Source organism: Psammomys obesus, unplaced genomic scaffold (assembly GCF_907164565.1).
Source record: "Psammomys obesus unplaced genomic scaffold, mPsaObe1.curated_primary_1811, whole genome shotgun sequence".
In the NCBI taxonomy this organism is placed as follows: domain Eukaryota; kingdom Metazoa; phylum Chordata; class Mammalia; order Rodentia; family Muridae; genus Psammomys; species Psammomys obesus.
Window position 1 is genome coordinate 1 of NW_026593476.1, and position 11,493 is coordinate 11,493.

General features: G+C 40.4%; 1 protein-coding gene across 1 annotated transcript; it reads left to right on the top strand.

Moving 5' to 3' along the window:
- Positions 1-3: 3 nt before the first annotated feature.
- On the top strand, positions 4-2,754 carry LOC129684155 (zinc finger protein 58-like; the record flags this gene model as incomplete). The annotated part of the gene is made up of 1 exon (XM_055617228.1): positions 4-2,754. A coding segment is annotated over one exon (903 nt), but the record flags the coding sequence as incomplete, so codon positions are not given.
- Positions 2,755-11,493: the final 8,739 nt, after the last annotated feature.

Consider the following 11,493-nt stretch of genomic DNA (forward strand, 5'->3'; position numbering starts at 1 on the left):
GAATGTGGCAAGGACTTTTGTACTCGCTCAGGACGTTCTAGACACCAAAGAATTCATACTGGAGAGAAACCCCACAAGTGTGAAGAATGTGGAAAAGTCTTTTCTACTCATTCATACCTTACTCAGCACAAGGTAGTCCACTCTGGAGAGAAACCTTACAAGTGTGAGGAGTGTGGCAAAAAGTTTTACTATCCTTCTCGCCTTAAGGAGCATCAAAGAATTCATTCTCAAGAGAATCCCTACAAGTGTGAAATATGTGGCAATGTCTTTTGTACCCCCAAAGGACTTTCTAAACATCAGAGATTTCATACTGGAGAAAAACCCTACAAGTGTGAAGAATGCGGAAAAATGTTTTACTATCCTTCTCGCCTTAAGGAACATCAAAGAATTCATTCTCAAGAGAATCCTTACAAGTGTGAAATATGTGGCAAAGCCTTTTATACTCTCTCATATCTTACTCAGCACAAATTAGGTCACACTGGGGAGAAACCTTACAAATGTGAGGAATGTGGTAAAACCTTTTACTATCCTTCAGTCCTTAAAGAACACCAAGCAATTCATTCTGGAAAGAAACCATACAGGTGTGATGAATGTGGCAAGGACTTTTGTACTCGCTCAGGACGTTCTAGACACCAGAGAATTCATACTGGAGAGAAACCTTACAAGTGTGAGCAGTGTGGAAAGGCCTTTTCTACTCATTCATATCTATCTCAGCACAAGGTGGTTCATTCTGGAGAGAAACCCTACAAGTGTGAGGAGTGTGGCAAAAAGTTTTACTATCCTTCTCGCCTTAAGGAGCATCAACGAATTCATTCTCAAGAGAATCCCTACAAGTGTGAAGTGTGTGGCAAAGTCTTTAATACTCACTTAGAACTTACTACCCACTTGAGTACTCATTCAGGATAAAACCCTGCAATTGGGAAGGATATGAAAAGGCTTTTTAACTCATCCATTCTTACCTCAGAATAAATTCCTGAACAGAAATCTTAACCCCTGTGAAGAATGTGGAAAAATGTTTCCTGTCCTCTAGACCTTAAGCATCTGGGGGGAAATCACACAAGTGTGAGGACTGTGGCAAGGCTTATAGTACTCGCTTTTGACTATCTAAACATCAAAAGAATCATACTGTCGAGAAAGACCACAAATGTGGGAAAGTTTCTACTAAACTTTTTAACCTTACTCAACACAAGATAGTTTGTTCTGTTTAGAAACGCTATACATGGGGAAATGCTGGAAAAACTTTTTACTCTTCAATCTTAAAAAAAAAAAAAAACAAAAAAAAAAACAGAGTTCATTCTTAAGAGAGACCCTACTAGTGTGAGGGAGGTGCTTTTGCTTATCACTCAGACTATATCCAACTCAGATGAATCCATAGTAGAAAGAAACCAAACTCTTGTGAAGCATGGCAAGTGCTTCGCTAATCACTATCTAACCACCTTAAAATGTGTACTGGGAAGAAACACTACAAATGTGAACAAATTGACAAGGCTTTTAAAACAAAAGCATTGGTACTGAAGAGCAACCTTACAATGGCAAAGCATATTATCAAGGTTTCACTTACGATTCAGCACTGCAGAATGTCAGAGAATTCACACTTGAGAGAATCTCTACAAATGTGCAAAATATACCCAGGTGTTTATCTGTAATTCATCACTGCATAAGCATGAGAGAATTAGTACTTCAGAAATGCAAGGTATGTGGCAAGAATATACCTGTTTTTCTTACTTTACTTATCCCCAGAAACTTCATACTAGAGAGAAACTACTCATACAAATAATTTGTCAGACCCTTTAATAATTTAAATCTCAGTCAACACCAAAGAATTCCACAAGCTTTACTGTTCAACTTCACATCTCTTTGCATTTTCTAATGAAGCCTCAGCTGTGTGGTTGCCTAGATTGGACTGGCTTACAAATGTGTTGATGGAACATTTTCTTAGATGCAAATTAATGCCCAGTCCAACCCCTGGGCAGGTGGTCCTGAGTGAATGAAAATTCTGTCCAAGCATAAATCTGAGGGATCAAGCCAGTAAGCAGAACTCTTCAATAGTTTCTACTTAATGTTTCTGCCTCAGGATTTCTTCCTTGAGCTCTTGTCCTGGCTGAACTGGCTGACTAACTGTAATTCCTGAACTGAAATAAACCCGTTCCTGTCCTACGTTGTTTTTTGGTTAAGGCATTTATGAAAACAACAGAAATCAAAGTTGGATAGCAAAGGATATGTGAAGGCTTTTCACTTTTATGTATACCTTAGTTATCAGAGTTATAATGATAACTGACATTTATACTGGAGAGAATGTCACAATGTCTTTTTAAATGGAGAATCCTACCCCTAGTTTCAGCTAAGAACATCTGAGTCCTATAGCAGAGACTTTGCTAATGCTGTAATCTACCAACCTATTCTTTCAGACAATGTTTTCAAGGTGCATTGATTATTCTTTATAACTTTCCTCAAACTGTTACCATGCTGTCAGACTGTACTTGGGTAATCTGAATCTGGATTCCTGAGCCATCATCTGTATGGCAGATTTTCCCCTTGGGTCCTCCAATTGTAAGTAACCCTTCCCTTTGGTCTGTAAGAAAACCCAAATAAATTCACTTTTCTCACTAACTTGGGCTGCGGTGAAATGCTAGGATGGTGTGTTGTGGGGTCCCTTTGTAGTGACTAGGCATTTACTTGTGTTTAGAGATAACTAACGTAACACGTGTCATTCATGTTTGGCTCCAAAATAAACAATGTCTGGTTCCCTTTCAATGAGAACTGTGGTTTTTGACTAATGACACAACCCCTGTTTTCATGGAAACAACCACATTGAAATAGGAACACAAGCCATACACACTTATTTACTAGGTAGATGGATTTGTTTACTGCATATGTTATCAAGTATTAATCATTGTAATTGCAGTTCGTACTTGATTATTTGTGTGTGTGTGTGTGTATCCAAAAAGGCCTATTAAAAATTTGAGTTTACTTAAAAGAGACAATGTTGAAACTTTCATATCAACATGATTTACATTTGTTCCTTTAATCTTGTTTTTTTTTTTTCCTTTTTTTGTTTGAGCTAATGTCAGCTTTTATGGAAAAAACTAGATAAGCTCCATCTTTGCCACTTAATTCTGATCACAGGTGGCATTTTTTATCTGGCCTCATTAAAAGTTGTTTTCTCATAATTGTCATAGGAAACAAAGTTATATTCTGTTTTACAAGAGGATTTTGACAGGCTGACTCCCTAAGTTGCAGTAATAAAATTAGAAAAAAAAAAAAAAAAAAAAAACAAAAAAAAAAAACAAACACTAGAACTTTTTGAAAGGAGGAAACCCTGAGAAGCATTGAGGGTTTTTGTAAAGTGTATTAACCACAGCACATAAACTAGAAGGGGATATAAAAGAGCTTAGGATTTATCCTTACTAAGACATCAATTAAAAAGTTCTTTATTGGCATCTGGAGAAATAATAAACATTACCAAATAACTCAAAGAGGATATGAATAAATACCAGGATGAAGAGCACAGAAACAAACAGTTGAATGAAATAATGAAAGCAATTCAAGACATGAAAACAGTTTCTTAAAGGGAATAGGATCAATGAAAAGCAAAAATAGGATAAAAGTTGAAACATAAAATTAAGGAACTCAAACAAAAAATTCAGAGAAAAGCTTCCCCACAAAAAATTATTGAGGTGGAAAAAAAACCAGGTCTCAAGGCCAAAACAGAGGAATTTGATCACTTAGTCAAGGAAAAGGTCAAATCCAAAAACGTGCATGAATGGACTATATAAAAACTCTAGGAGAGTGTAAAATAACTGAACATATAAATATTGAGTTTACATAAACAATAAGATATATAAAAGTAAAAGAGATCCAGGTCAGAGTCACAGAAAGCATTTTTAACAAGATCATAGAAGAAAACTTTCTTAAACTATGGAGGGAGGTGATTTAAGAGTCACACTGAACAGCTAATAGAGCCAGAGAAGGAAATGTTCACAGTATATAATAGCCAAAACACTCAGTATACAGAACAAAGAAAGGCTTTTGAAATCAGCAAAAGAGAAAGACAAGTCACAGACAAAGCCACAAAGCAGCCCCATTAGAATCACAGCAGATTTCTCTGTAAAGACATAGCAGATAGAAGGAATTTAACCAGTGTTCTAAAAGTTTGAAAGATCACAGATTCCAGTCCCAACTACTATACCCAGCAAAACTGTCACAGGTGAAGAAGGAAAAGTTTTTATAATGAAACATTTAAAGAAATACATCCAGTAAGCCAACACTGCAGAAGATAATGGAAGAAATACTTGGGTCAGAAGATTAAACTTGGCCAAAAATGCACAGAGAATAAGAAATTCCACAATACTGTGTTTAGAGAAAGGTATAGTAGAATACTACATATGCAGCAAACTGACAGGAATTAATAACCATAAATTGTCTAACCATAAATCTTAATATTGGTATCACTTCCACAATAAAGAGACACAGAATATATCATAAAACAGCATTCATCTCTTTGCTGGGCTTGGTCCCCAGCTGTTGATACAGACTGAATGCCTCCTCACCCATATGGACATGGATCTGACATTTCTGCTCTGACCCAGTTTTCCCTTTCTATATCAGCTGGCTCAACAGTAAAGCTTTGCTCTCAGCTGAGCCTCTCCCTTGAACTCAGAGCAACTCCTCCACACTGATTTGAGTTTAATTATCAAGACAGACTGCATTTCTGTCAGCTCATTCTGAAACCTCTTTAAAAGTCTGTTTTAGTCTCTTTAACATGTATTGATTCTTTAAAAGGTATGTATACTTAAATATTGATATACTGAATGTGTTCTGTGGCATGAGTTAAAATTAGAAATTAAGACTAGAATAAAAGAATATTTACCTCAGCCAGATTGCCAAGGTAATTCACATTATGTGGCAAATTGAAGCTTTGAAAATGTTTCACCTTGTGAATTTACTGTTCAATAAATTCTAACGTAGTAGAATGACACGAACGTGTTTCTTGCATGGTTTGCTCATGACAGTACTTGTATTTATGCCTCTGTGCCTCTGTATAATGTCATTCTGATTGTAAAATTTCAGTCCAAGTATCAGAATACTCAAAACCCAATTAGGAACACCAATTAGGAACCTAATTAGCAGGCAACACTTTATCACCCCTGTCCTGAAAATGTTTGGAAGACCACAATGGAAATAAGTCTCACTAGGGTTGAAAGTTTGCAGTGTTAAACTGTCCTAAACCATTCCACATCAGCATCTCCATTCCAGCTATAAAATGAGCTCGTCTGCCCTTTGAGTTCAACAGTCCCATCTTCTGTGTGGCAATAACCAGGTCATTTGTGATAAAGAATAAGAAGCACCAGTAGATAGGTCACATACAAAACTATCAAGTGTTGGGAACACCCTGGGTCATTGAAGATACTGATAGTAGAAGTGGATTTACAGTCCTCTTCAGCTTCCAGAAAAGGAAGATTGGGAGTACAATTGATTCCCTTGTTTCTCCTAAAAACAAGCAAAAATTTTAAATGCTATTGTTGGGATGACCTTCCCTCACATTGCCAAGATGTGTCCCTGTGTTTTTAGTTGTTCATTCTGTGCCTGCAGAGAGCCAGATGCTGGCAGGATTTTGACAATGTAATTTCTATGGCATATTACCAGTTTTCTATTCATAAATGCTTGTTCTTTCTCACCTGCAACCCATAAGAGATGGATCAGGTGTTGTCTTGGTGTTGGTTGGCTCAAACTAGAATATGGCTTTTTGTGTAATAGAAGCTCTCAGCCCAGAGCTAGGACAGGACTACAGGGGTAGGACTCTGAGCAGACAGATTCGGAAAGAGGCAGAAGGGGGAGATGTATCGAGATGGAGGCAGGGATTGAAAGCCTCATGGAGAGACAATATGGCGCAGAAGTCAGGAGAAGTTTAGATAGGTAGCTGAGAGACTACCCCAGCAAGAGGTCAATGGCTTTATACTATATAGATGTCTTTGTGACTTAATTAAACTGCAAGAGGCATTCTCAAAAGCCTCGCAATATGCTGTCATTGACATCATGGCTTTAGAAGAATTATGCTTCCTTAAATGGCCTTGCAAAGAGCTACTCAACTCTTTCCCTTGACCTGACCCATGTCATGTTATTTCCCATCTACCTCAAATAGCATCAGGCTTATTGGCAACCAGGGTTTTCTTATCCAAGTTTCACATCTGTCTCCTTTAGTCTCTGCCTAGAGCACTACCATCTGCTGAGAAGTCCCACATTACAGTTTTCACTTTCTCAGTCAATGCTCAGCATAAATGCTGCCTTCTGAAAATAGAGCAGTCTGAATAGTCAAGCACAGGGATCTCTAGCACTCATGCTGTCTCCCCCTTCTATTTCCATCCACTGCATCTGGAGGTGATCATGTAACTGGATATACATTGTACTTACTAGATAGTGTGTTTCCTGCCTATCAGTGTTATTCCCAAATCAACACCAAAAACCACCAAGGAGCTGATTCCAATGCAAACGCAGTAGGGTCTTTATTACAAGCCCGAGCTCAGGCCCACAGCATTAACTGAGTATAGAGCCCTGAGCTCAGACAGAGGGGTTTTTATTGAGGGTTACAGCAAGGTTCAGGAAATTCCAGCTTACCAGTTACAGGATTGGGTAACATTCAGCAAGGGCAAACTTGTTACAAAGTGATTGGCTAACATAACACTGAGGGAACTATCTAAAGATCTCAGGAATGTTAGGTATTTCTGTGCCATGAACTACTACAAGTTCTGTGGGCTGCTCAGCACAGATGCCCACCCCATTCTTCTGGTTACCTCCAGGCTATTCCTTGGGCAGGGAATTTTATTGTCTGTTTCCTGGGGCTGGTGACTTTGGGAGGGGGGGAGGGTCAGGCTGGTCCTCTCACATGTGAACATTGGAATCCACCCTCATTCATGACTTACTTTTATGTAGCTGCCACAAAGAAAAGAACAATGGGGTGCAGAATTTAAAGCATTGGCCAACCAACCCGACACACTTTTCAACTCAAAATATGTGACTTGATTTGAAAATCATTTTGGCTGGACTCAGTGACAGAAAGTTTTATAACCCCAAAAGACAAAGTAATGAAAATCTGTGATGCTCAAACCTATGTGTTTGGTTTCTATTCAGTTTTGTTCAAATGATGTCTAGAATTTCTTTCAGTAGTCTCTGACATACTCATACAGATGACCAGGAACTGAGTGACATTATCCAGCATACTTCCCCTCAGAGTTTTCCAAGAAATGGCCTATGTAACACAGCAAGGTTAGTACACGACTGTGAAAACCAGTAACTCTCCCTCATATCCTCACTTACACAAACATTAGCATGCAAGGAAAAGCTCCTAGAAGGAACAGGCAGGACACCATAGGGTACTACACTACTCACCATGGAAGAGGAAGGAATGGCACTTTGTTTTGCTGTTTGGATGACACAGTACCACCTGAAAATGACAGTGGAGGCCATGGCTGTCATTACCCACATGCAGAGTAGGGGTCCTGCTTTGGCTAACTGTAGAGAAGCATTCCACACCCAGGTTAAGCTGTAGTGTAAGGAAGGAGAGGGCCCCAACAGGCAGAGAAGCAGGGAGGGGGTGTAACTCAGCTGTGGACTGCATCAGTCAAGAAGAATCCCGGAGTGGGAATGAGGGCTGTTTAAGTCACATGACTACACACAGGCCTGCTGACCTGACACAGAAACCTGGCAGCCTAAAACAAGGTGAGGTGTTTGTTCTGTTTTGTTTTCCTGCTCCCGGGGCACCAGCTGATGGATTGACTTAACATGTTCAAGGCCAGATGAAGGCATGTTTACACAACAGTTGTGTGCCAAGCAGTCATTCTGTCTTTCTTGAAAGTAATTACCATAACTTGGGGGCAGAGACATTCAGAGGCTTAAACAACTCCAGAGCTCAAGGTGAAGCTGGGCATCAGCTTCCCCAGGCCTCATTCGGCTTTGCAGTGGTTCCTTCTCTGTGTCCTCTGCACTTGTGTTCCCTCACCCCTGCTTTTTTTCCTTCCTTCCTTTTTCTCTCTCCTTTCCCTCCCTTCCTTCCTTCTTCCTTTTTCTGAAAAAGGGTTTCTTTTTGTAGCCTTGGCTGTCCTCAACTCACTTTGTAGATCTAGTTGGCCTCAAACCACCCCTAGTCAAAGCTTTTCTTTCTTCCTTCCTTCCTTCCTTTTTCTCTCTCCTTTCCCTCCCTCCCTTCCTTCCTTCTTCCTTTTTCTGAAAAAGGGGTTCTTTTTGTAGCCTTGGCTGTCCCTCAACTCACTTTGTAGACCTAGTTGGCCTCGAACCCACAGCAATATGCCCGCCTCTGCCTCCCTGACTGTTTGCATTACTGGAGTGTGACACCGCACCCAGCTGTCAACACTTTTCTTTACCTGCTGATTCCTGCCGTGTTGTCTACATTGTCCCAGATTTTACCAGCTGCTACCTTTGGGGTCTCAGATCGTTTTCCGTTTCATTCATCAAATGACTGACACGACCAAGACAATTATCTGTCGTGGATCACATGAAATGCAGAAAACCCACCTACTCTAGATGTATAGAAAAACCATCAACATTCATCTGAGAGTGGGTCACCTAGTTACAGAATGTTTCCCCAGCCAAGCGGAAAGTGAATTCCCAGCACCACCTAAGGGCCAGGTAGTCAGCTGATCCACCAAGCCCAGGCAATCCTGACCCTTACACACTCCGCTACTGCGCAAGGAACCTGCTCCCCTGTCCCACAAGTCCAAGGTAGACTCGGTTATGCTCAGAACGCTAACAAAACCATCAGTTGGCACCAACAGACACGCCCTCTTCCCAGCCCTGACCTGTTATCCTTATGGACCAGGACCTAAGGTCAACTTCTTCCGGTCTCCCGCCCTCCGCAGCTCCGCTCCCTCCTACGCGGACCCCGCCCCCCGCCCAGGGCCTCAGGCCGCGCTGCTCCCTGAACCGACCTCCATGTCAGGGACGCAATTTGCGAGCTGAGCAGGACGGGACTCTCGCCCAACTTTGGGGAAATAGCACACTTTCAGACAGAATTAACAAGTACTGTTTCCGGAGTAGGTCCCTGTGACGACACAGTGACCAGACTACATTTCCCAGAAGTCTGTGCGAAGGAACTTCTGGTATTTGGGTAGGGCGGTTTCTGCAGTTCCCAGATTTGGCCCAGGCAGCCCGCTGTAGAGTAGAGGAAGATGCCTCCTCTGCAGGACAGCCTTGGCATTCAGGCGGGTTTTCATCCCCAGAGCCACAACAGATAATACGAATGTGAGTCGAGCTTGTGACACAAATATTAGGCTCACAAGTCCTTTCTAGTCAAGTGTTCTCATTTTAATCTTACCACAGCCTGAAAAAAAAAAAAAATCACACTGACTCAGTTTTACTTTTAAATAAAGAAGCTATATACTGAAGTGGGAATAAAATGTAGATGATTTTTCAAACGAGTTTTGGTGGGCTTGATTGTGCTTTTAGCTGCTTAGTCGCTTATGGCAGAGGGACCTGGGATCCAAGGCTGACTGGACAATTGTAGAGACCTTCTTTCTAAATAAAAAGTAGAAAAACGGACAGGGAACTACTTTAGGGTAAAGCCTTTGGGTGCTATGGAGGCTTTGGCTCAGCACTACACACACATAAATAATCCTTGTCTCCTGTACTGATACCCTGTGTGAGCCATACACGCATCAGACTCTGCAGCTGGTAAAACTATTCCTGTGAACACTGGAACCCACACAGTGTTAGGAAGTGGACCACGCATGGTTTGAGTCATTGAACAAAGTTAAGAGTTCAGTTCTCTGACGTTTATTTGCACAAGATTCCCAGAATCTATCTCAACATCTTTCCATCTGGAAGTCCCTGGTTAACACTTTTCATCCATTAATCCATGTAAGAAATGTAGCTTTTGTAAGAGAGGTACCAGAACTTCAACTCCACTTTCCCACAAACTGTATTGATTATTTACCACCAAGTATGTTTGAATTCATGCTCACCTCCCTTGCTCCTCTCCTAAGTGGAAGAACACAGCTCCTGGGATCATACTGGTGTGTGTAATGACTCTGGCCAGTGGAATTCATTGTGACTAGAAATTTGTATAAAGTGAAAATAAAAATGGCTTCACTACATTTGAAAGTCACATTTTCTGTATTGGAGGGCTTCCAGTATGAATTATCTGCTGTCTAAAAAGTCCTCAGTGACTATAAAATACTTAGCCATATTCCTCATATTTGTGTAGTTTGTTGTTATTTAAAAAAAAAAAATGAAAATCCCAACCATTCTATTTTACAAATGAAGACTCAAGAGCCAGATGGTGGGGGGGGGGGGGAATCTGCTAGCTCAGAGAGGCAGAGAAAGCACCCAGCTAACCTTCCTTCTCAGCTCACATCCAGGAAGGAAAAAGCCCTGACAGCACAGGAGGAAAAAGCCTGCTGGCTCATCCAACAGCCTCAGAGGAGAAAGCCAACAGCTAAAAGCCCAAGAGCTATAGAGCCAAAGCCAAGGAGCAAAGAGCTAAAGAGCCCCTTCTTTTTCTCCATGCTGTCTTAAATACCCGTCTCTCAAAAGTCTGTCCTTACTGCTGTCAGATGGTTTCTTGCTTACCTTCTAGATCTAGAGTGAACCTAAGTCCTGTGTTCAAAATGCTCTTAGATTAAAGGCGTGTTCTGGGGCTGAACCACACCAAACAAAAGACACATTTTTCTTTAGAGTTCACAATCTTAGGGTTCACAATGGGATCAAATATCCTGCAACAGTAGTTTCTTTCCCTAAGGAATTATTTGCTCTTTCTTAAGTTGAGAAAGATAGTAAAATATTTTGTCACAGTCTTCACATTTATTTCCATTCATTCTGGGCTTATTTCCAGAATGAATTATTTGATATTTCCTAAGGCTTGAAGTAAAATGGAAGATTTTCCCAAATTCTTCATATTTGTAAGGTTCTTCCTCAGTCTGTAGTAATTTGTACTAAGCAAACTATGTAAAATTACGAAAGGCTTTCCCACATTCTTCACACCTGTAAAATTTTCCTCACACTTGTGAATGGATTCACAGGTGGTTAGAACTTTGTCATGGAGTTTTAAAGGCCTTGTCACACACTTCACATTCTTGGGATTTTCATGAGAATGAATTCTTTGATGATCCTTAGGGCAAGAAGGATAGTCAAACTTTTTTGCTACACTTCACATTCTCAGGATTTCAGTCCTGCATGACCCATTTTCTTCAGAATAAAAAATTTCTCTTCTATGAGATTTGTGGTCCTCAAAAAGTACTGAAGGGAAAAAGTTTACTGATGGAACACTAAAAGCCTTGCAACGTAGTTCACATTTATTGGGTTTCACTAGAGTGTGAATTTTCTGATGTTTAATAAGGAATGGGTTCCAATCAAAGGCTTCCCCATATTCTTTATATGTATAGTGTTTTGCTCCTGGTGAGTAAAAATTCATATATGAATTAAAGCTGAGAGACATTTTTTTTTATATTTATGATGTGTGTCTATAGTACGCAGACTTTTAGT